The following is a 27,447-nucleotide window of genomic DNA, read 5'->3' on the forward strand; positions in this document are numbered from 1 at the left end:
CTCAGCCTGTGCCGTGCCTTTTCATTCTCTTAATAATGTCGTTTGATGAGAAGGTTTTCATTTAGATGGACTCTAGTTTGTAAAGTATTCCTTTATGGTTAGTGTATTTTTGTACCTTTTCTAAGAAATCTTCATTTACCCCAAGGCTGAGGATACATTCTAGGATTTTTTTTCTTAAAAGCTTTGCATATTTAGATTTTAGGTTTAGGTATGTAATTCATCTTTTTCCATACGGCATGAAGTAAGGTTTGAGTTTCTAATTTTTTTTTTGTTTTCATTTGTGTATCCAACTGTTCTAGCACCACTTGTTAAAAATACTTCCCTTTCACCATTAAATGACCAAGGGACCTTTGTAAATAATCAACTGACCCTAAATGTAGGAGTTTATTTATAAATACTGTTCTGTGACACTAATCATGCTATACTAAACTGCTGTGATTACTTTACTCTTGAAATGAAATAGTATTCCAACTCTTTTTTTTCTTTTTCAAATGGCTTTAGTTATTCTAGGTCTTTTTATTTCCATATAAAGTGTAGACCAATTCATCACTTTCAATGTAAATGCCTGTTCAGCTTGACTGATTTATAAATTCCATCCCAATTAGGGGAAAAATGACATCTTTAACACATTGAGCCTTCTACTCATGAACATGGTGTATCTATTTATTTAGGTCTTTAATTTCTCTTTGCCATGCCTTGCAGTTATTGATGTAGTTATCATGCACATTTTTTGTTAAATTTATTCTTTGATATTTTGTCTTTCTGATGTTTCTATAAACGGATTTTTTAAAATTTCATTTTCCAAAACTTTGCTAATAATATCAGAAAAAAATTATCTTTGTATGGTGAACTGTATCCTGTAAACCATTCTAAAATCATTTAGATTCCTTTGGGTTTTCTATTTTAAAAATCATGTTGACTGTGAATAATACAGTTTTACTTCTTCCCTTCTGATCTTTATGCTTTTTATTTATTTTACTCGCCTTAATGTAAGCAAAAGCTAGAAAAATTGTGGAAACAGACATCCTTACTTCATTCCTCATTTTAAGAAGAAAACATTCACCCCTGCAGGTTTTGTTGTTGTTACTGTTGTTTTAAAGAAACTGATTACTTAAATTTACCTGGAAACACAAAAGCTCTAGATTAATCAATCAGAAAAAAAGAGCAAAGTTCCTCAACCTCATTAGTCATAAAAACTAAAATTAAAACCTTGAGAAACTACTTACACACCCATTAGAAGAGATAAAAAGATAATACCAAGGTGAGGATGCTGAACAACTGGAACTTTCATATACTGCTGGTGGGAATGTAAAATGGTATAAGCACTTTTGAAAACTGTTTGGCATTAAATGTACATAAGAATTAAACATACACCTACCACACAAAACAGGCATTCCACTCCTTAGCATTTACTCAAGAGGAATAACAGTGGATGTTCACGTAAAGACTTGAACATGATTGCTCCTAACAGTTTTACTCATAATAGTCCCCAAAGGGAAATGACTTAAGTGTCCATCAATGGCTGAATGAATAAACAAAATGCAAACACTACTCAGCAGTAAAGAGGAAAGTGAAAGCAGTACAACACAGAAGAGTACATAGTACATGATTCTGTTTATACAACATTCTAGAGAATTCAAACTAATTAATAGTGACAAAAAGCAGATCAGTGATTGAGAAGGGGATAAAACAGGAAGGGATGGCTACAAAGGGCTATGAGGAATCTAGTATGTGTGATGGATATATATTTTGACTGTCAGTGATTTCATGGGTGTATACATCTTTCAATACTTATCTGACTGTACAATTTAAATGGATGCAATTTATTGTATGGAAATTATACCTCAATAAAACTGAATTTAAAGTGGAAAAAAAAACATTCAATATTTCACCATTATGAATGAAATTTATTGTAGGCTCTTAGTAGATGCCCCTTGTCTACCCTGTAGAAGTTCCCCTTTCTTATTAGTTTTCTGAGAACTTTTTATCATGAATGGATGCTGTATTTTTGTCAAATGCCTTTTCTGCTTCTATTAACATGATGATTCTTTTTCCTCCGTTATTCTATTGTGATAAATTACACTGAATTCCTTTTCGACTGTTAAACCTTACAATCAAGAGGTAAGCCTGAATTAGTCATCATGAATTACCTTTTACATACTGCTGAAAGTGATTTGCTAATATCTTGTTAAGAATGTCTGCATTTATGTTAATGAAAAATGTTAGTGTGAAATCCTGATTTCTTATATTATCTTTGTTAGATTTTGGTTTTGGTAGCTTCATAAAGTGAATTAGGGAGTATTCCCCTTCTCTTTTTCTAAAAAAGGTTAAAAGAAAAAATGGCTATTATTTCTTACTTTGAAGTTTCATAAAATTCAACAGTGAAACCGCCCATGCCTGAGTAAAACCACCTACAAGTGAAAACCACCTACGAGTGAAATCACCTATGCCTGAGTAATCTCCATGAAAAGATGTTTTTTATTATTAAAAATTCAATTTTGATAATAGAGATAAAGGTAATCTATATCTATAATATTATAATATAGAGGTAATCTATTATATCAATTTTGGTTCACTAGATTTATAAAAGAGTTTGTCTATTTCACCTAAGTTGCTGAATTTATCAGCATTACCGATGCTTGTGATACTTTCTGTCCTATTACACTGTGTAGGATCTGTAGTGATATCTCCACTTTCATTCCTGATTCTGGTAATTTATGTTTTCTTTTTCTTTCTTGACAGAAATTTTAAACCTTTCTTTTTTTCTGCTACAGATATTTTCCAATGTAGGTAGATAAGTACTAATATAGAACTATTTTCCCCCCATGCACTTCTTGTGGGGAAAGTATTTCTATATTTTCTTCTATATTCCAAGAAAATATAGATGTATTTTCATTTGGTGTATGATTAAAATATGATGTATTTTCTTTCAGTCAAAAATATGCCCTTTATATCTTCTGTGATTCATGTGCTTTTCAGAATTGTGTAAATTTCTAAATATTTGGTAATTTCCTAGATTTCTGTAAATCCCACTACAATCAGGTACTATATGAGCTTCAATCATTTGAAATTTATTGTAAGCTATGTTAACATCATGTTGAATATCCTATGTACATTTAAAAGGCTATTGTGCAGTTACTGGATGTCTTGTAAATGTGACTTAAGCCAAGCTGACAGCATTGTTCAAATCCTCTATGTACTGTTTTTTTAAGATCAATTCGTCCTATCGATTACTATGAGGAATGTTAAAACAGCCACAGCCAATTGTAAATTTAAAATTGTAGATTTCTCTGCTTCTCTTTTAATTTTGTCATTTTTTAATATGTACTTTGAAACTGTTATTACTGATATACAAATAAAGGAATGTTATATTTTCCAATATATTGACTTTTTCGACCCTAAGAAATATGCCTTTTTATACCCAGTAATACTCCTTGTCTTGAATTCTACTTCATCTGATGTTAATACAATCACATCAACTTTCTTGTGCTTACTGTTTGCGTGAAATATTATTTTCCATCCCTTTTACTTTCAACTTGTGTCTCTGTACTTCAACCTGACGACAGCAGTAGACACCGTAATTAGGTCTTACTTTTTAATCCAGTATGATATTCTTTGCCTTTTAATTGGACCTCTTAGACTACAAATGTCCAAAAGAAACATACCAAAAGCCACATAAATTTTAAGTATTCTAGTAACCACATCAAAAAGTAAAAGGGAGTGAACTTAATTTTTTTTGAACAGGTTATTAGTTATCCATTTTATACATATTAGTGTATACATGTCAATCCCAATCTCCCAATTCATCCTACCAGCACCACTCCACCACTTTCTCCCTTGTTGTCCATACGTTTGTTCTCTACATCTGTGTCTCTATTTCTGCCCTGCAAATGCGTTTATACGATATCTGTTTTTCACTTTCTGATTTACTTCACTCTGTATGACAGTCTCTAGATCCATCCACATCTCTACAAACGACTCAATTTTGTTCCTTTTTATGGCTGAGTAATATTTCATTCTATATATGTACCACATCTTCTTTACCCATTTGTCTGTCGATGGGCATTTAGGTTGCTTCCATGACCTGGCTATTGTAAAATAGTGCTGCAGTCAACACTGAAGTACATGTGTCTTTCTGAATTATGGTTTCTCTGGATATACGCCCAGTAGTGGGACTGCTGGGTCATATGGTAATTCTGCTTTTAGTTTTTTAAGGAACCTCCATACTGTTCTCCATAGTGGCTGTATCAATCTACATTCCCACCAACAGTGCAAAGGGGTTCCCTTTTCTCCACACCCTCTCCAGCATTTGTTGTTTGTAGATTTTCTGATGATGCCCCTTCTAACTAGTATGAGGTGATACCTCACTGTAGCTTTGATTTGCATTTCTCTAATAATTAGTGATGTTGAGTAGGTTTTCATGTGCTTCTTGGCCATCTGTATGTCTTCTTTGGAGAAATGTCTATTTAGGTCTTCTGCCCATTTTTTGATTGGGTTGTTTATTTTTCTAATATTGAGCTGCTTAAGCTGTTTACATATTTTGGAGATTAATCCTTTGTCCACTGATTCATTTGCAAATATTTTCTTCCATTCTGAGGGTTGTCTTTTCATCTTGTTTGTAGTTTCCTTTGCTTTGCAAAAGCTTTTAAGTTTCATTAGGTCCCATTTGTTTATTCTGATTTTTATTTCCATTTCTCTAGGAGGTGGATCAAAGAAGATCTTGCTTTGATTTATGTCAAAGAGTGTTGTTCCTACGTTTTCCTCTACGAGTTTTATAGTGCCTGGCCTTACATTTAGGTCTCTAATCCATTTTGAATTTATTGTTGTGTATGGTGTTAGGGAGTGTTCTAATTTCATTCATTTACATGTAGCTGTCCAGTTTTCCCAGCACCACTTATTGAAGAGACTATCTTTTCTCCACTGTATATTCTTGCCTCCTTTGTCACAGATTAGTTGACCAGAGGTGCGTGGGTTTATCTCTGGGCTTTCTATCCTGTTCCATTGATTTATACTTCTGTTTTTGTGCCAGTACCACATTGTCTTGATTACTGTAGCTTTGTAGTCTAGTCTGAAGTCAGCGAGTCTGATTCCTCCAAGCTCCCTTTTTTCCCTCAAGACTCCTTTGGCTATTCAGGGTCTTCTGTGTCGCCATAGAAATTTTAAGATTTTCTGTTCTAGTTCTATAAAAAATGCCATTGGTAATTTGATAGGGATTGTACTGAATCTGTAGATTGCTTTGGGTAGTATAGTCATTTTCAGAATATTGATTTTTCCAATCCAAGAACATGGTATATATCTCCATCTGTTTGTGTCATCTTTGATTTCTTTCATCAGCATCTTATAGTTTTCTGAGTACAGGTCTTTTACCTCCTTAGATAGGTTTATTCCTAGGTATTTTATTCTTTTTATTACAATGGTGAACGGGATTGTTTCCTTCATTTCTCTTTCTGATCTTTCTTTGTTAGTGCATAGGAATACAAGATTTCTGTGCTTTAATTTTGTATCCTGCAACTTTACCAAATTCATTGATTAGCTCTACTAGTTTTCTGGTGGCATCTTTAGGATTACCCATGTATAGTATCAAGTCATCTGCAAACAGTGACAGTTTAACTTTTTCTTTTCTAATTTGGATTCCTTTTATTTTTCTTCTTTGATTGTTGTGGCTAGGACTTCCAAAACTATGTTGAATAATAGTGGCGAGAGTAGACATCCTTGTCTTGTTCCTGATCTCAGAGGAAACGCTTTCAGTTTTTCACCATTGAGAATGATGTTTGCTGTGGGTTTGTTGTATATGGCCTTTATTATATAAGATTCCTTCTATGCCCACTTTCTGGAGAGTTTTTACCCATAAATGGTGTTGAATTTTGTCAAAAGCTTTTTCTGCATCTATTGAGATGATCATATGGTTTTCGTTCTTCAATTTGCTAATATGGTGTATCACACTGACTGATTTGCATATATTGAAGAATCCCTGCATCCCTGGCATAAATCCCACTTGATCATGGTGTATGATCCTTTTAATGTGTTGCTGGATTCTATTTGCTAGTATTTTGTTGAGGATTTTTGCATCTGTGTTCATCAGTTACATTGGTCTATAATCTTTTTTTGTAGTATCTTTGTCTGGTTTTGGTATCAGGGTGATGGTGGCCTCACAGAATGAGTTTGGGAGTGTTCCTTCCTCTGCAATTTTTTGGAAGAGTTTGAGAAGGATGGGTGTTAGCTCTTCTGTAAATGTTTGATAGAATTCACCTGTGAAGCCATCTGGTCCTGGACTTTTGTGTGTTGGAAGATTTTTAATCACAGTTTCAATTTCAGTGCTTATGACTAGTCTGTTTATATTTTCTATTTCTTCCTGGTTCAGTCTCAGAAGGTTGTGCTTTTCTAAGAATTTGTCCATTTCTTCCAGGTTGTCCATATTACTGGCATATAGTTGCAAATAAATTAATTTTAATAATATATTTTAACCCAATATATCTGAAATATTACCATATCAACATATAATTCAGTATTTTAAAAAATGAGATTTTGTGTTATTTTTTTGGTACTACGTCTTTGAACAACACACAAACCCATTTACATCTCAGTTAGGAGTAGTCACATTCCACATGCTCCACAGTCTCACAAAACTAGTGGTTACTGCACTAAACTATGTTAGTTTAACCAATTTACATTTACGTTTATGACTGGGCTTAACACCTAGCTCTTTATTTTCTAACTGTCCAGTGTTTTGTTGTTCTTCTCTTGCTATATTTGATAGTATTCCATTTTAATTCCTCTATGGGCTTTTCCTTTTAAATAGTCTTTTTGAGGTACAATTCACATAAAATAGGATGTCTATGAAGTTACAATCTGACAAGTTTTGACATATATTTACATCTGTGAAACCTTCAGCATAAGGGAATATATATATCCATCACCCCCAAATTTCCTTATGCCCTTTACAACCCTCTCCCTTGCTCTACCCACCTCTAAATTCCAAGCAACCACCAATTTGCTTTAATATGCAATCTCCTAGAGTTTTATATAAATAGACTCATACCGGACATACTCTTTTTTTCCCCGTCTTTCACAGAGCATAATTATTTAAGAGATTTATCCCTGCTGCTGCATGTAACATAGGTCACTCTATATGGCCAAACAGTATTTTACTGTATGCAATGGAATTCAATACCAAAAGAGCTATCTTTTTATATATTCATCTGCTGATGGACACTTGGGTTGTTCCGGATTTTAGATATTACGAATAAAGCTACTATGAACATTCCTATGAGTGTTTTAATGAGTATATGCCTTCATATTCCTTGGGTAAGCACCTAGGAAACAAATAGCTGGATCATACAGTAAATGTTTAGCTTTTTAAGAAACTGCTAAATTGTTTTCCAAAGTAGTTCTACAATTTTACTTTCCCATCAACAGTATATGAGTGTTACAGTTCCCCCACATCCTTTCCAACACTTAGTATGATCAGTCTTTCAAATTTTAGCTGTTGCAGAGATGTGTAATGTTATCTCACTTTGCATTTCTCTAACGACAAATGATGTTGAACATCTTTTTCATGTGCTTACTTGTCATCTGTATATCTTTTTTGCTGACCAATTCAATTACTTTTGCCAATTTATCAAATTGGGTTGTTTGCTGCCTTATTGTTGAGTTTTAGAGTTTATATATGTAGTCTGAATTTATGTATATTCTGGATAAAAATCCTTTATCAGCTATATATACACATATGTATATGTATCAGACATCTTTGTAAAGATCTGCCACTCCATGGCTTATCTTTTCATTCTCTTAACAATGTCTTTTGAATAATGTAAGTTTTTAAAACTAATGAAGTCCCCATTTGTTCTTTCATAGATTGTGCTTTTGGGGTCACGTTAAAGAAATCTCTGCATAACCCAAGGTCACAAAGATTTTCTACTATGCTTTCTTCTAGAAGTTTTATAATTTTTAGGTTCTGCATTTACATCAAAGTCCATTTGGAGCTCATTTTTGTATGAAGTATAGATCCAAGTATCGATAGCTTGTTGCTGCTGTTGTTGGCAGCATATGGATAGCCTATTGTTACAGAATCCTTTGCTGAAAAATCTATTTTTTTCCTCCACTGAATTGCCTTTGTGCCTCTGTCAAAAACCAGTTGTCCATAACTGTGTGGCTTTATTTCTGGACTCTCTATTCTGTTCCATTAATCTATTTATCTTTCTTTATGCTAATACGACTTTGTTTTGATTACCCTATGGTTTACAATAACTTTTAAAAGCAGGAGTCAGCCCTCCAACTTTCTATTTGCTTTTGAATGTAAGTCTTTGTACCTTTTTAAAGACATTGTTTCAATATGCAACTTTAATTTACCAGAATATTCTTATGTAAGAGTTAATACTCTATCATTTCATGTAATATAAAAACCTTAGACTGTAAAATTCCATTTATCTTCACTTTGTGCTAATCACTGTCATATAAACATCTATGTACAGAATGAACCACATAATTCAAAGGTTTTCTGTATACCTAAACAGTCTTTCAAAGAAGTTTAAAGGAGTAAAAGAGATAGCTTTTTAAAATTTTCACACATTTATTTACCATTCCTGGTACTCCTTGTTATTTCCTGTAGATCCAAGGTTTTGTCTAGTGCTATTCCATTCAGCCTAAAGAACTTTTTTTTCTTTTAATGCAAGGTGTTAGTCTCCTGTGAGATATCTTTTTCTTGCTTGCTTATAAGATTTTCTCTTTATTATTAGATTTCAATATTTTGATTATTGTGTGCCTTGGTATGTTTCTTTTTACTTATCCTACCTGACAGTTTTCTTCAAATTTTAGAAGTTTTCAACTATTACTGCTTCAATTACATATATTTGGCACCATTCTCTTTACTCCCTCTCTGAAACTGCAATTACATGTATGTTAGACTACTTGATCTCCCCAAAGATATACTTTTACTCTCTCTGGAAAACTGAGTAATTTCTATCAATCTGTATTCAAGTTCATTAACCTTTCTTCAGTTGTCTTCAAACTGCTGTTACTCCCAACCAGTGAATTTTTCATTCCAAATTCTGTATTTTTCAATTAGAGCATTTCTATATGCTTTCTTTATAGTTCTTTTCTCAACACATTCTTCCATGTTCATTATCTCAATATTTTCTTTTATAGCTTTAAAAATATTTATAGTCCTTGTCTGCTAATTCCAATATCAAGGTCATTTTGAGGTCTATTCTTATTGAATGCTTCTTCACAGGATTCGTAAAATTTGATGGTATGCAGGATATTGTGGATGATAGTTGTGGGAAGACTGAATCATGTTGTCTTCCTTAGGGCACATTGTTTTATTTAGGCAGGCAATTCAATTACTGGTGAATCCTTCATGTCTTGTCAGGCTGGACTATCAGAGTTTATTAACTTAGTCTTATGGCTGTCACTTACTATAGTGTATGATCCTTTCTCTTAAGACCTGAGCTTTTTGCAGTCTAAACAGAATGTCTATCTGCAAGACATATGCATTCTAACTACCCAGAACTCCAATGTCTCAGAGCACTGCACAACCTATGGAATCACCATTCTAGCTCTGACCCACAGTTGGTCATTTCTGATAGACCAGGAGAGTCTCAACCTACACATATGCAGCCCAGCCATTATTCAAAACTCTGAATTAAGTAAGAATCCCCACACCAAATTCGGCCCTCCAACCAATGCCCAAACCCCTGGACAAGTTCCTTTTTCAGGATCCTTCTCCATAAATCCCACATGTCTCAGCAGCTTTGAATTCCAATCTTAGTCTCTTCAGCACAGTGAGACCTCCATGCTTTACTTCAGCTCCACCTCCATGTGCTACAACAGTAGGGTACCCCAAAGCAGAAAAGCCAAAGTATTCATGAGACTCACTTCATATGTTTCCCTTATCTCAGGTTTCATTATCTTGTACTATTTACTCATCAATTCCAGACAACAGCTGTCCCATATATTTTATTCAGTTTTGTAGTTTTTGATTTTGGGGAAAGATGGAAAGAAGGAAAGGCTGCTACCAGTACTCTGTCATAGCCCTACATATTAATTTAGAAAACATTTCCATTATCAATCATTAAATGTACTATTTCAAAAAACATGAAACTGGCAAAGCAGAGATACAGATATTTGAGCCTGTTTGTTCAATTATTTGTACATGGTACCTTAACTATCAAAATCATGGCCTAGTGACTTTGCTTTGTAATCATGACATGGAAAACTCGGTAATGATGATGTGCAGAAAAATTCATCTTAACATCATTATAACTATATTTGAAAAATACTTCATTTTAATTTTTACTTAATTGTCAGGGATGTGTCCATGTGCACTGAGGTGTACATATACACAAGCATGGCTACCTGAAGGAAATCAAAATGCTTCCATTCTTTTACAATCTTTATATTGCCCAATACGATTCCTAAAACAAGTAATTCAGAAAAGGGTTTAGAAAAAAGAAACTTTGGCTTTAGGTAATAATATAAAATGTAGGGTTATAAGGCAAACTAATTCAGTCATCATCAGATTCAAATTTGGTCCACTGGCCATAAAACTAAGCTCTAAAAATTAGTCTGTATTTATTTATAGACAGACATTACAACCAACCAACAGTAATGTTTCAAACATATAAAGCTTAAACACCCTAACTATGAAGATTAAATAAAATCATTTTATATTTCCAAGTAAATAAATAAAGGAAACCAATCCAAAGAGTTAAAAATACTGTTACCACACAGAAAAAAGATTTAAAGCACATTAAAAAAACAGCTATGCAACTGAATCTTATGGTATTTTTTTTTACAGTTTGGGCTTTAGGATTTATGGGATAGAGAAGAAATACTTAAAAATATTTTATGACACACAATAGAAGCTAAGCACAAAAGTACAAAAGGAGTGAGAGTGAGGGAACTTGTAACATGAAAGAAAAAAAGGTTACATTTTTGGGATTAAAAGCAATCAGATTTAGTTACTTGCCCACAAATCACCCACTTCAAGGTTTTTTCACTTGACACATACATACTATAGTAAAATTTCTCTAAACTGTTTCAACACAGAGTATTTAAAAATAAAGGCTATTCTGGTAAAACACACTAAACTTTTAACATTCTGCTCTGCAAAATGGCAAATTATGAGACTGTTAAGAGAGTTAACACTTACCTGTAACCACCATGCTGCTCATGTTAGAGTTTGGACTACTGAGAACACTGCCTGAGAGTAGTTCGTCAGATCCTCTCTGTTAAAACAAGAACAAATTAGCATAAGACCCCTTTACATTTAAAAATATTAATCTGAAAGTCTGTCACTTATCTGGTAACTTTTCAAACAGTGTCTGAAAAACAGACACTGAAAAACAAATGTCAAAACAAATGTCAGGTGTTACACTACTGGGAATAAAAAATTTAATCCCTAAAATAAAAAGTTAACTCCACTCTCCTATCCATCTCTTCCTTTTCCACAAAGCCAACAGTGTTTCCTTCCTTCCATTCACCCAAGTCCAACAGACAATAAATAGGAAAACTGATTAGGTTTCATAATCAGAAGCCTTGGAGAACTACATCATTTTTTTAAATAAACAAACTAATGCCACAGCACCTGGACTTTCTCACAGACACTGTGAATCCTTCAGCCTCATAGCCCTTTACTCATCCAGATAACTCAGGTCTTTAGAAAATGAGAACTTCACAATGGTGAGTTGGACAACTCATTTACATGAGCTGGACAATTCATTTTCATAATCATTAAAATTAAACAATTAGGTATATATTCCAATGGCTAGAACACTGTAAACAAAGGCAAAAATCTATGGAATGAGAAATTTCCTTCTACCAATATAAAGAGATTGAATCATGTCTTTAAATCCTTTAAAGAAAAGGTTATAAATCGTATGTTCTCAGAACTGCACAGTTGTTCAAACCAACCAATGTTGTTTCAACTATTTTAAAAATGTGTGTACATATAAAAGTATGTGTGAGCAGACTAATATTTAAAATAGCTAAATCAACTGTTTTGCATATTTTAAGTATGTGTATACTTACATACATGGGTAATTAATATTTAAAATAACTAAATCAACACTGGCTGATTTAGACAATCAGGACAAAGTTGAATGCAACCACCAAAGTGGAAAAAAATGTACAAAAGAGATAATTTACCAAAGCATTTTACAAAGTCCAAAACAATCCAAATTAACCATAAAATTTATGTTAATTTGTGTTAAGCTCATACTTTAATAAGCTGTATTATAATAAGTATCACAGTGATGAAAAAATATTTATACGTCATCCCCTTTTTAAAAAGCTTTCTACTTGCTAGCATCAAGTTCACAGAAATACAAGCATGAGAAAAATAAAAACATAGTATCAAGTCACGTTAATACCATATTTACATCATATTTAATTTTTTAATCAAAGTATGGAAGATTCAGCATGGCATTGTTTTATAAAGACATGATATAATATACAGAATTAGATACTTCAGAGATCCTTAAAGTGTGGTCCCTAGAGCGGCATTAGACCTGGAAATTTCCTTAGCAACATATGTTCTCAGATCCATCCTAGATATACTGAACAAAACAATGGAGACAGGATCCAACAACCTGAGTTTTAACAAGCCTTTCAGATGCTTCTGATGCATGCTGAAGTTTAAGAACTGCTGACATCCATTATTGGTTCACTATCAACAACAAAAAATTTCCTAGTATTTTTAAAAAATTTTTAGAACACTTTTAGGTTTAAAATAAAATTGAGAAAAAGGAACAGATTTCCCATATACCCGCTGCCACCAAAGATGCGTCGCCTCCCCCATTATCAACATCCTCCACCAGGCTGGTACATTTATCACCAAGGATGAACCTATTTTGACACATCATAATCACCCAAAGTTCTGTTTAACTAAGGGTTTAATACTGTACATTTTAATACCTAAGGGTTTGGACAAATGTGTAATGACATATCCGTCATTATAACATCATACACAGTATCTTCACTACCTTAAAAATCCTCTGTGCTCTGCCTATTCATCCAAACTCCTCCCAACCCCTGATCTTTTTGTTGTCTCCTCAGTTTTGCCTTTTTCAGAATATAGCTGGAATCACATAGTATGTAGCGTTCTCAGTTGGCTTCTTTCATGTAGTAATTTGCATTTATGGTACCACGTACCCCTCATGCCTTTTCATGGCTTGATAACTCATTTTGTTTTACTGCTGATAATTACCCCATTGTTGGGACGTACCACAGTTTATTAATCCATTCACCTACTGAAAGACATCTTGGTTGCTTCCATGTTTTGCCTATTATGAATAAAGCTGCTATTAAGATCCACGTGCAGGTTTCTGTGTATACGTAAGTTTTCAACTCCTTTGGATAAATACCAACGAGTTGCTGGATCGTACAGTACGAGTATGGTCAGTTTTGTAAGAAGAGCCAAACTGTTTTCCAAAGTGGCTATATAGTTTTGCATTCCCAATATATGCGAATTCCTGACACTCCACATCCTTGCCAGCATTTATGGTTTCCAGTGTTCCAGACTTTGGCTATTCTGACAGTGTAGCAGTATCTCATTGTTATTTCAGTTTGCATTTCCTTAATGACATATGATGTGAAGCATCTTTTCAAATGCTTATTTTCCATCTGTATATCTTCTTTGGTGAGATGTCTGTTATTTGGTCTATTTCCTAATCGGGTTGTTTTCTTATTGCTGAGTTTAAAAGTTTTTTGTATATTTTGGATAACAGCCCTTTATCACATGTATCTTTTGCAAAAGTCCAGCTTATAAATTATTTTTTTCATGGATTATGTCTTTGGTGTGGTACTAAAAAGACATCTTTATACCCAACTCATCTAGATCTTCTCTTACCTTATCTTCTAAAAGTTTTATAGTTCTGCATTCTATATTTAGGTCTATGATCCATTTTGAGTTAATTTTTGTGAAGAGTGTAATATCTGTGTCTCAATTCATTCTTCTGTACATGTATGTTCAGCTGTTCCAGTAGCACTTGTTGGGGAGACTACCTTTGCTCCTTTGTCAAAAATAAGTTGACTATATTTATGGGGGGGGGGCTCTATTCTGGGCTCTCCATTCTGTTTCACTGATCAACCTGTCTGTTCTTTCACCAAAACCACACTGTCATGATCACTGTATCTTCATATTAAATCTTGGAAGTTGAGTGGCATCAGTCCTCCAACTTTGTTATTCTCCTTCAATACTGTGTTGGCTTTCTGGGTCTTTTGCTTTTCCATATAAATTTCAGAATCAGCTTGTTGACATCCATATAACTACTCGCTGGAATTCTGATTGGGATTGCACTGAATTTATATATCAATTTCAGAAGAACTGACATCTTAACAATACTGAGTCTTCCTATCCATGAACGTGGAATATCTATCCACATTTATTTGGTTCTTTGGTTTCATTTATCAAAGTTTTGTAGTTGTCCTCATGTAGATCTTATATGTATTTTGTTAGATTTATACCTAAGATTTTCAAATTTGGGGGTGCTAATGTAAACTGTATTTTGTTTTTAATTTCAAATTGCACTTGCTCACCATTGGTATACAGGAAAGCAATTTACTTTCCTATTAATATATTAACATTGTACCCTGCAATCCTGCAATAACTACTTATCAGTTCCATGAAATTTTTTGTCAATTCTTTTGGATGTTGTACATAGACTATCATGTCATCTGCAAACAAGTTTTATACCTTCCTTCTCAATCTGTATACCTTTAATTTCCTTTTCTTGCCTTACTGCATCAGCAAGGAATTCCAGGAGGATGTTGAAAAGAAGTGGTGAGGGACATCCTTGCCTTGTACTTGATCTTCATGAGAAAGTGTGGAGTTTCTCACCATTAATATGATGTTAGCTGTAGGGTTCTTTGTCGAGTTGAAGTTCCCCTCTGTTCTAGTTTAGTGAGAATTTTTATCATGAATGGGTGCTGAATTCTGTCAAATGTTTTATCCTCATCTAGTGATATGATCATATGATTTTTCTTCTTTAGTCGACTGATGTGATGAATTAACCTAGTTTTCTTTGTTTCTATGACAATTATGCCATATGGCATTTAAGAAAAAGGATTCCGTAGTTCAGCTTTCACCTACTATGTCACTGGTAAATTACTTACCTGTTCTAAACCTTAACTTACTCATTTGAAAAACAGAGATAACATCTTATCACAGTCCTTGGGCTCTGACAGGTTTCAGGACTGAGACTAGCCCAACAACTTTCTCCTCTGGAGAAAAGAGAACCATGACAGAAAGACATGGGACAAGGATGTGAATATCAAGTTCCTGAGGAAAATGAGATTCTCAGAGAGAAAGGAAGGTTCTCACTCATGTATTTCTGGCCTCCACGAACACAAAGGTGCTACAAAGGAGGTGGACTGAGTGCTACATACCTGCTAAAAGCTGTGAAAGCACAAACTCATACAACCAATAAAAATATAAAATACATATAATGACATACCGAAGAGGATCAATAAAACCAAAATTTGATTTTTTGAAAACAAGACAACAATAGACAAACTTTGGGTGAGAATTAGGTAAGCAAAACCAAAAAAACGTAATTATATATCATTAGGTCATGGAAAAAAACAGATGAAAAAAACTTAGCCCAGTGAATAACCTCATGGAGCATACTGATACCATTTTCTTACAACTGCAGGACTTTCACTTATGAAAAATCAACTTCTAGGTTATTTACACCACTATGTTCTGCATTACCATTTTGTTATAGTGGTTTAGCCTTTACCCTAAAATATATATATATCTGTAATGTGAAAAAAAACGGCACTGCATATTTTAACTGGCTATCTCTATAAGAGTAAAAAATACAGAAGAAAAAATGAAATTGGATCCCCACCTCGTACAATAAATGAATTAAATTTTTTTCTGATGAATTAAGAGACAAACGCAACAGATAAGACTTTAAAATTTTTCAGAAGAAAATATTTTATGTTTATACATGAGTATGCAAGTCACAAAAGTGGATCACATACTATGTAATGAATACCTCAGTAAGTTCCATAGAGAAGAAATCATACAGATCATAATATCTGGTCAAACACAATAAACATATTTTAATGAAAATAAGAGAAAAAAGAAAAATAGAACAAAATCTAATTGTTGTAGTTTATTCAGATAAAATTTTGAAACTGTTCCTAAAAACCTGAGCCAAAAATAGAATCAAACCTTCAAATACAGATTCCTATGAAAATTTAGACCAGTTACTCATAAAAAAATAGGCAAGAGATAAGATTAGTTTTCAGCACACACGAAATGGAAATTATCCTTAAACAGAAAAGTTGTTTCATCTTGCTCACAGTAAAAACAAATTTAAATTAATACTAGATTTAGATGCCATTTCACCTCTCAGACTGACAAAACCCCAAGCATTTGACAATATACTATTCTATGGCTAGGGGGAACTGAGGCACTTGCATACTTTCTATACAGTGGTATAAAGAAATGAGATTTTCCATATATACCCATGGAGTGATTTCCAGAGTGTATTTCTCATTAAGTAAAAAAGGTAAGATATTAAACCCTGTGTATTCTGTGCTACCTTTTCCCTGAGATGGTGGGAGCTAGCACGTAAAAAGAAATTCACATTTACTTCTACTAAATAAAAGAATAAGCCAAAAACTAGTGAAAATAGATACCTATAAGAGGATAGAAAAAGCAAAGTAGAGTGGACAGGAGTGAAAGACTAGACATCCATGAATGTATCTTGTTTTGCAGTTTTGACTTTGGAAAATTTGTTCAACATGAAAAAAATTCCCTAAAAATGAAAACCAAAATGTAACAAATAAACCTAACTATTAGCTTGGTGGTAGAACGGCACACAGAATTATCTCAATAGATTTAAAAATTCTGTGATTTTACTATACATTCTTTGCAAAATACACTTTAAGGACAAAAATAACTGCAAACGTCTTAAAACTGTATTACAACGTTAATGTTAACACTGATGTTGCTTTTTAAAGAAACTAGTATATATGCAATTATGTTAACACTAGCAAGCAAGAGTTTACAACATACAAGAGATACAAACAAAAAACTGGAAGAGGAAAAATTGTAAAATTACATACAAACTGGAAATAAATGAGTTCAAATATATTTGTCTCAAAAAAATTTTGTTAGCTTTGTGAATTGAAAAAAACCTTAAAACAACAACAACCTAAAAGCAATTGGCACCTTTGCACCCACATTACTGTGGTCTCTAAGGACCAGGTCTCACCAAAAGACCATTCTTTTTAAAGAAATGGCTAATTGAAGTTTTGGAGGAAGAAATGATACTTTAGGTAAGTATCAAAATTACCGGTATTATGAGCTGCTGCTGGCCCAAGATGAGAAAATTTAAACATTTTTAAAGGAATGATCATTGCAATAAGACTGGAATAAACGTAAAAATCCTTGCCTTCACAACGACCTAACATCAATGCTAAAGAACTCACATTACACTGGAGTTACTGGAGTTACGAGCTCATGAGGAAAAATTTTTTAACTGAAAATCTACCCTGCTTTTCTTTTGATAAGGGTGTTTCAGTATGACCAAATGTTTGATGAAAAAAGTTCTTCCAACAGAAAAATATTTTAAAATATATGCAGGAGAAAAAAATAGTATCACCATTTTTGCAATACCCAATGAAATTACTCAATTATCAGCTACTAAAGCCCACTAGGTGAAAGGATGATAGAGCACTCTACACTGGATGCATCAAGCTGAGGACACTTGAACCTACTGATAAATGTCAGTACTGAACCTACTGATAAAACATCACAAAGAGGTAACTAGACATGTTCCTCCTGGTGTGATACATTAGAAATTACAGAGTACATTTATAAAATATTCTTGCTAAAAATTAAACCTGAATCCGATCAAGCCTCATCTAACTACAAGTACACAGGAAATACAAGACATGGGAAACACACAAAATGACAACATGAAGGTATAATCAGCAAAATTATAATTTTCAGAAAATTGTACAGAATAGATGACCCAGTTTCTCTAAAAAAGAAAATCAAGAAAGGGGGAGGGAGAAGGAAAACTGACATAAATAGACTTAAAAGAACCAAATCAACATGTTGACTTTCCTTGATCCCTGATTCAAAGAGAAAATATAAAAGACTTCTTTAAAGTGACTGGGAAACTGACTACTGTTAGACATTAGATGATATTAAGAAATTATTTTAGTGATGGGGTGGGATTGGGCAAAATAAGTGAAGGGAATTAAGTGATACCAACTTCCAGTTATAAAATAAATAAGTTACTGGGATGTAATGTACAGCTTGGGGAATATAATTAATAATTTTTTACAGTGACAGATGGTTATGGTGATCAATCTGTAATGTATGTAAATTTTGAATCATTATGTTATACACCTAAAACTAACATAATATTGTATGTCAAATATACTTCAATAAAAAAGGAAAAACTTATTTAAAATTTTATTAGGTATGATGATATAAATGTCATCTTTAAGAGATTATATCTATTAGAAATACACATTGAAGTATTTAGGAATGATATAAAATAATCACCGAGATCTGCTTTAATATTCTCCCACAGGAAGGCAAAGGAGGTATATTATTATACCTTTCACCCTACTTTTGTATACCTTGAAGCTTTCACAAAGCTTAAAAAAGTAAAAAAGCTGTAAGACGTTGATGAAACACATTGAAGAAGACACAAATAAGTGTAAAGATATTCCATGCTCATGGACTGGAAGAATACTGTTAAAATGTTCACACTACCCAAAACAATCTACAGATTCAATGCAATCCTTATCAAACTAAAGATTTAGTATAACTAAGCCCCTTGGCATCAGTCTTAGCAATGACTTTTTGGCTTTGACACCAAAAGCAAAGACAACAAAAGCAAAAATAAATTTAGACTATATCAAACTTTTAGCTGCTGCAGAGCAAAGGAACCCACCAACAAGATGAAAAGGCAACCTACTGAATGGGAAAAAATATTTACAAATCATAGATAGAAAGTTAGTATCAAAAATAAAGAACTCATACTACTCAGAAAAAATGAACAGTATGATCAAAGAAGACACAATAGACATTCTTCCAAAGACACACAAACGACCAACAGGAACATGAAAAGGTGCTCAACATCACTAATCAGGGAAATGCCAATAAAAACCACAATGAGATATCACCTCACACCTGTTAGAATGGATATTACCAAAAAAATAAGAAATAACAAGCACTGTCGAGGATGTGGAGAAAAAGGAAGACTTGTGCACTGATGATGGGAATGTAAATTGGTGTACCCACTAAGGAAAAGGAAAACAGGTTCCTCAAAAAATTTTAAAAAGTACAACTGTATGATCCAACAATACCACCTAAGTATTTACCCGAAAGAAATAAAATCACTATCTATAAAAGATATCTGCACCCTGTATTCATTGTAGCACTATTTACAACAGTCAAGACATGGTAACAACCTAGGTCTCCATCAACGCATGAAGAAAATGTGGTTAATCTATACAATGAAATACTATTCAGCTATAAACAGAAGAAAATCCTACCATTTGCAACAACATGCAAATGAGGTCATTAGGCTAAGTGAAACAAGTCAGAGAAAGACAAACACCATATGATCTCATTTATATGTAGATTCTTAAAAAAACAAACAAAAACCCAAAACACTGAACTCACAGATACAGAAAACAGTGGTATCCAGAAGCACAGCCAGGCCTTTTAGGGAGGGACGGAGTGGGGATAGGAATTAGTGAAGGTGGTGGTCAAAAGGTACAAACTCGGAGTTATGACATAAATGACTCCTGACGATATAATGTACCGCATGCTGATAATAGTTAATAATACTGTATATTTGAAAGTTGCAGAGAATAAGTCTTAGAAATCCCCATCACAAGGAAAATAATTTAACTATGTGTGGTGATGGATGTTAACTAAACTTATTCTGGTAATCATTTCACAATATATACATACATCAATTCATGTTGTGCACCTGAAAATAACACAATGTTTCCACATCAATTACACCTCAATCTTAAAAAAAAAAAGAAAAAAGAAAAAAGGGAACTCTTAAAAGTCAAAGCTTACTGCCCAAACTATCAACTGATCTTTCTTCACCTTGAATGCATTTTTAAACAAGAAAATAAACATGTTCGGGATGGAATTTAAAGTGGACAAAAAATAATAATACAGTAAAATAGATCTAGTGTGGGCAAAAAAAGACAAAAACATAAATTAGTGAATCATGAAACAAACAAAAAAAATTAACAAAAGCTGGTACTTTGAAAAGACCAGTAAAATAAGGTCTCTGATAAGGGAAAAAAAAAAGAAAAAAGATAAAATATGAATGTGTACTGTTAATAAAAATTTAAAAAGGGAGAATTTAAAAATGCTATAAAATTCTGGGAAATAGAAAAGTACATCAATAATAGAAAAGTAAATCAATAGAAAAGTAAATAGAATAGAAAAGTAAATCAATAACTTTGGAAAAAAATCAAACTGGCAAAGAAGCATCTCTCTTTCCTCATGCCTACACATAAGCTTTTAAAAATCCTTCTAACATGTAGGGAAAATGATGGGAAGTACATACAGTGCTGATTAGCTTTGGTAAAATTATCAGTGAATTAATATATTTTCCTTTTTGCCTAAAGCATTAAGTTTCTGCATTAAGCATTAAACAAAATAGTACGGAGAAGTAAAGGAAAAATTCTTCAAAGAAAAATATCACTGTTCTCTCCAGCTCTGCCATCTTATTTTTTTGATAATACAAATACAATACTCTCCAATTAACTTATAAATTTAGTACAACTATAATCAAAACCTGAAAAGTCTTCATGGAACTTAGCCAACTGATCTTAAAAATATATATACAGTGAAGAAAATGCCAAGACAATTCTGAAGTTGCAAAATTCACTCTCCAAGATTCCAAAACTTACTGTGATGCCACATTAAATTAAGACATTTGGGTAGTAAGACAGTAATAGACAATGAAACAAGAGATACCCCAGGGAAAGTCTCACACATATATGGAAACCTGACAACTAACACTGCAGATCAGTAGGAAAATATGAACCATTCAACTGAGTTTGTACCAGATTTGTTAGCCATTTACAACACATTACACAAAAATTAAATTACATGTAAACTGAGGCCCTAAATGTGAAAATCAAAACTTAAAAATTTTCAAAATAAAATCCAGAAGACTATATAGTATCAAACCTTGAGTTTAAGAAAGATTTCTTAAAACTAAAACGTAAATTTAATGTTAAAATTTCCTACTCTATTCATCAATGCAAAAAAATCAAGCCACAGACAGGAAGGAATTTATCTGTACCATATATAACTCACAAAGCTTTAGTACCCACAATATACAAAAACTCCTAGAAATCAGTAACAAAAAATGAAAACTTCAAAGTTGACTTCTAATAAAGGGCTCCTTCTAAATAGGATTGACAAATTAAAGAACTACAATACCAAGCATCACCATCATTTGAGCACTTACAGCCATTCTGTGCTAAATCTTTTACGTATTATTCAATCTTCAACATAATTTCTGAGGTAGGTCCTGTTAAACCCTTCTTAAAAGTTGTAAAACTGAAACTCAGAGGTTACCTTGTTCAATGTTAGAGGCCAACTCTAGTCTGTTAATTCTACATCACGTGCTTTTAATTTGACAAGCCCTTCATTGAAAAAAATTTCTTGTCCACCATCAGTAATGCCAATTTATGTTCAATTTTAATATATTTCTATTATAGAAAATTTAATTGGACTTTCAAGATATACTTCTTTGTATATATCCTTTCAGAATACTGACAAACATGTCTATTGAGCAAACTATGCTGAGCATAAACAAATTGAAGAAAAAGTTATTACAAAATGTTCTTGGAAAAAACATCACACAGACATATGCAAAAAAAATCAGATATCATATCTTCTAATGGAAAAACATATCACCACTTATAAAATATTACTAAAAACAGAAAGAGAACCTGATGGTCTGTAGATCCATCTACCAACTGACTATATGGACAACATAACAATTACAACATCAGAATACAATCAGTATATGCAGACTATGGACAACTCTGTAAGACCAACAACCAGTTTTCTTCAACAATAAAATGTAATTATGAAAAACCTCACAGTGATAAAAGGAGAATTCGTAAAGTGAAAGAAATTTAAAAGGCATGTCAATTTACTGAATGTGTTCTTATTTGATCCTGATCCCTCCCCACCACGAAAAATGAACTCTGTAAAAATATTATGACTTTCATGAGACAAATAGAAATCTTACAAATCTGGCACTTAAGAACATTAAGCAATTGTTGCTATTTTTTGGGGGGGGGTGCACTAACAGTACTGTGATTGTATTTCTTTAAAACAGAAAGAGAGGGAGGACTGACCCTATATTTTAAAGAGACACGCCAAAACATTTATGGATGAAACAAATAATCTGGAATTTTTCTCAAAATAATACAGGAGGAGAAAAGTAGAGTGTGGATCTCCTAAGTTTTAGCAATGGGTTGTTCGTTGATGATTGTTGGGGCTGAGTGACATATAAATAACGCTTCGTGATACTACTGTGTCTTTTTTTAATGTTTAAAATTCACCATAACAGTTATAAGACGAATCATTGCTCAAAAACACATACCTTTCATAACTGTTGTATTTTATTACTTTTAAAGTAAAAATATTACCTAACCACCTTAGCCCTTAATGAAGTATGTCCGAAACTAAATTAAGAAAGCTATTACAGTTCAGGAACACAAATGGACCAAGTAAGAGATTAGAATAGTTAACGACTATATTCTAATTCATGGTGCTCCATACAGTACCAAAGCCAACTATTTTGCAGCTCAGTCTCCACATTCTAAAGATAGCAGAATAATGAGCTACTTTCATGTATGGAAGCTTACAGATATATGGAATACTGCCTACCACATGAAATACTTGAAATTTTCTCCAACCTATCGGCCATTCTATTTTTTCTCTCCCTCCCATATATTACACAAACCCTTCGCTGTAAAATCCATCATTCAGCTAACTTGTTCAAGGGCTATGAATTTGTGCCAGCCTATTGACAAAACTTTGGCCATGTCTTCCCCTCAGCATATACTGCTCACTTCTGCTCCCAAACATTTACAATACACAGGTTACAATCCACTGATTTCATGAAATCTACTCTGATTCTACCAACCAATCTTCCCTAAACGTAGCCATAGGGCATTTGCTTAAACCTTGTATATTTGTTTCTTCAACTAGATGAGGTTCTAGAGATACAGCTCTTTTGGATCTCCAGCAAAAAGGAAGAATGTTGTGCAATAAAATTGATATTTACCTTTTTAACTGATAAGTGGCTCATGAGATTATGAGCATGTTGAAGCCAGAGACCCTTCAATAGTCATTAAATATATACTGAGTATGTACTATTTAACAGGCACTACTGATGACACAGAAACAATAAAACAAAAAAGGTCTCTGCCCTCAAGACACATATATTCTATTCTTAATGTCTCTGAATCACCAGTCTTTAATACAGTGCTGACATTCAGCAGACACACTAATGTCTCTAATTTGAAATTCTAATACAAATACCCTAGCAAGCATTATGTAACATTTTAAGAAAACTCAAAATCTAAAAACCCAAACAACACAGTTTTTCTTAACCTACCTATTATAAATCAGTTATGTTCAACTATTAAAAAAAAGTTTTCTTTAGCATTATTTTACTGTAATTGTCTAGGAAAGCCAATGATGATGAATAAAATAGTCATATCACAACTTAAAACTGTGCATTCAGCAATTTACAACCAGTACTTTCAAAATTCTAGTGAAATTTAACTTGAAAAAAGCTAACTACTTGGGCCCATTATTCTGCAAGAATTTCAAAGGCAAAAATGGTTAAGAGTACAGAAATGAAACCTCTGAAACAAATTACAAAGAACATAAAAAAACATTTTAAACAAATGCAACAAACTTCATATTAAAAATTCACAAATTTCCTTTCTTGTTTTACAGTCTCACTGACCTGACCAAATAGAAAGGAGTCTAAAATCATTGAGAACTGAGTAAAATCTACAGCACATTTATAAGGATAATGAAAAATGAGATTTCAACATACCCTAAAGCTATAAAAATTGTTTGTTCTTTATGTAGTATAAATTGGTTAACATTAACAAAGGACCTAATTCACAGAAAATACTTTTTATGCATAATCACTTTTAATCTTCAGAATTTATAATCTCAATTTTAAGGAAACTGAAATTAAAAATGTTTAAGTATCAGAGACAAAAAAAATAAATTATACTACTTCATAATTCAAACACGCCTAGATGCCCAAAACTGTATGAGGTAAAAAAGTAATAAACTGTAAGAAAAAGTACCTCTGATGTATATGAATCAATTTTCCTTTTATATAGAGTTGTAACAAACAAGATAATCATTGAAATAGATCACATATACAAAGAGGCAGTTCACAGAAACAGAAAGTCAAATTTTAAAAATCTCACCCATTTCAAATTACAAAACTTTTTTTTTTTACCGTGAAATTAGCTAGTATTCTAAATTTTTATTAAAACCCAGGATTGGTAAGGGTGTAGAAGAACAGGCACTCCCATACACAACTGTAGAAAACAAATGAGTAAAGAAACTTGTGGCATTGTGGTTTTAACAAACTTTTTAATTGTAAATTTCATTTGACACTGCATTTTTACTTCTATTTTTAGTATGCTTCTATTTTTAACTGCAAAGGGAATCAAACCAAAATGTTCATCAATGTGGATCTAAATTGTGGTATGTCAAGCAACTACACTGTGGTGCATCCACAGAACAAAGAAGAAGATAAATCTATTACTGCAGAAATATTACATAATTTTTTTTAAAAAAATGAACTTCTAATTTTGGCCAAGAAGGTATAACATGAGCCAGTTTGCCCAACTGAGAAAAAAAATAAAAGAAAAAGAAAATCACACATAATATATAGAACGATGTTCTTCAAGACCACTGGACATCAGACAATGATGAACAATGATCCCCCAGAGTCAGAAAACAACCATGGGGTAAGGCCATCATCGTCCCAGCTTACTCACTTGAGAAAAAGTCCAGGTCAAGGCACAGCTCAGATAAGGAAACCAAGTCGAACTTGGAAAACTCCCTGAGAGTTAAGAAAGAGGCAAGAATCCAGGGGGACCAAAGCAACTAGAGTTTGTATGGCAGAGTTCCAAAGAGAGTTGCACGGAGAGAACTCTGGAAATCTGCAGAGAATCCTCCCTAAGTATCCAATGCATGTGCATAACTATGTTAAGGGTAAAGTAGAAGATTATTTGTCTTGTTGTTTAAATCTTTTAAAAAGATAAATGGCTGTTAAAACAAATAAAAAGAATGCCGTATAGAATTTATAACACATAGAAGTAAAATGTTATAATAATAGTACAGAGGCCAAAGGGGGAGAAGTATTCTAATATTCACATAGTATATGTAAAGTAGCATAAATACTACTTGAGTTAAGACTGTGATAAATTAAAGATGTATGCTATAAATCCTAAAACAGCTATCAACATAACAAAACAGCTATAAGCTAATCAGCTAAAGAGATTAAAATGGAATTAAAAAAATTACTCAATCCAAAAGAAAGCAGGAAAAAAAAAAGGGAATGAAGAACATAAGAGACAAAACAACAAAGTGGTACTTTTAAAACTAACCATATTAATATAACAATAGTGACTGTGAAGGATCTCAACAACCAAAAGAAGAGGGTGTAAGATAGGATTTAAAAATCAAGTCTCTATTTTATGCTGTCTACAGGAAATATACTTTAAAATCTAAGGATACAAATAGTCTGAAAGTAAGATAATGGAAAAAGATATACCATGTAAACTGTATTCAAAAGAAAGCCAAGATGGCTGTATTAATATCAGAAAAAATAAGCAAAGAAATTTTAAAAAAAGAAAGCAAAGAAATTTTTATAAATTTTAAAGCAAAATAGATTACCAGGGATAAAAAAGGTCACTGCATAATAATAAAGGGGTCAATGAATCAAGAGGACATAGTAATCCTGAACGTTTATGTGCTAATTATAACTTCAAAAACATAAAGCAAAAACTGGTAGAACTGCAAGGAAAAACAAACAAATACACAATATAGGAGATTTCAATATCGTTTTCTCAATAAGTGACAGAACAATAAAAAATCAGGAAAGGCAGCTCACTTGAGCAACACTACCAATAAACATAACCTAATTGACATGCATAGAACACAACAATAACAGAATGCACATCCCTATCAAATGCACTTAAAACAGGATATATATTTGAACCATAAAACAATAAAATAATTACAAAGATTCAAGTCTTACAAAATGTTCTCTAAGCACAATGGAATTAAATTAGAAATAAATAACAGAAAAATACATGGAAAATTCCAAATACTTGGAAATCAAATACTTCTCAATAACCCATGGGTCAAAGAAATAAAAAAGCATATTGGAATGTATTTTGAACTGAATGAAAAGAAGTATAAATGTCAAAATTTGAGGGATGCCATGAAAGCAACACTTGTATGAAAATACATGGCATTAAACCTCTCTATATTAGAAAAGATATGTCAACTACATCAACTTCAATGTTAACTAAGAAAAGAGCAAACTAAATACAAAGCAGAAAAACATTAAAACAGAAGAAATCAATAAAATGGGAAAGAGAAAACTCCATGAAACCAAAAGCTGATTTCTGTTTTATATTAATGAAATCAATAAATAAATCTTTAGCCAGACTGATAGGGAAAAGACACTATCAATACCAGGAACAAGAGAGGCAACATCACTATAGATTCTACAGATAATAAAAATATTAAAATGTAATACAACAAACAACCCTATGCAAATAAGTTCAGCAACTCTGATGAAACAGACTAATTTTATTAAAACAAAATTACCAAAGCTCACTCCAGAATAATGTGAATAGTCCTATATCTATTCAATAAATTGAATGTGGTTTAAAACCTTCCCACAAAGAAAACACCAGGCCCACACAGCTTCACTAGTGAACTGTACCAAACTTTTAAGAAAAAAATATATCATTTAAGTAATTTACCCTAATATCAGGAAAAAAGTAAGGCGGCCTGCTCTCATCATTTAAATATTGTACTAGATGCCACAGGCAAGAAAAACAAAAGGCATCCAGATAATAAATATGATGAACAGTGTATATATAAAATCTGACGGCATCTACCAAATAGCTGTTCGATCTAATAAATGAGTTTGGCAAAGGTGCTGAATACAAGAGCAATGGGCATAAATAATCTGTATTTCTATATATTAATAACAAATACACATTTGATTTTTTTTTTTTGGCGGTACGCAGGCCTCTCTCTCACTGCTGTGGCCTCTCCCGCTGCGAAGCACAGGTTCCAGATGCGCAGGCTCAGCGGCCATGGCTCACGGACCCAGCCGCTCCGCAGCATGTGGGATCTTC

The 27,447-nt window shown here is 32.8% G+C and overlaps 1 protein-coding gene across 5 annotated transcripts in view; it reads right to left on the reverse strand.

The window, feature by feature from the left end:
* Positions 1–27,447, reverse strand: part of PTBP2 (polypyrimidine tract binding protein 2) — an 80,393-nt gene that overhangs the window by 47,627 nt on the left and 5,319 nt on the right. For all 5 annotated transcript variants that reach the window (XM_060139530.1, XM_060139529.1, XM_060139531.1 and 2 more), the window contains exon 3: positions 11,150–11,225. In XM_060139530.1, coding sequence (XP_059995513.1) covers positions 11,150–11,225 — 76 coding nt within the window. The remainder of the gene's footprint in view (positions 1–11,149; positions 11,226–27,447) is intronic.

Source organism: Lagenorhynchus albirostris, chromosome 2 (genome assembly GCF_949774975.1).
Source record: "Lagenorhynchus albirostris chromosome 2, mLagAlb1.1, whole genome shotgun sequence".
NCBI classification, from domain to species: Eukaryota; Metazoa; Chordata; class Mammalia; order Artiodactyla; family Delphinidae; genus Lagenorhynchus; species Lagenorhynchus albirostris.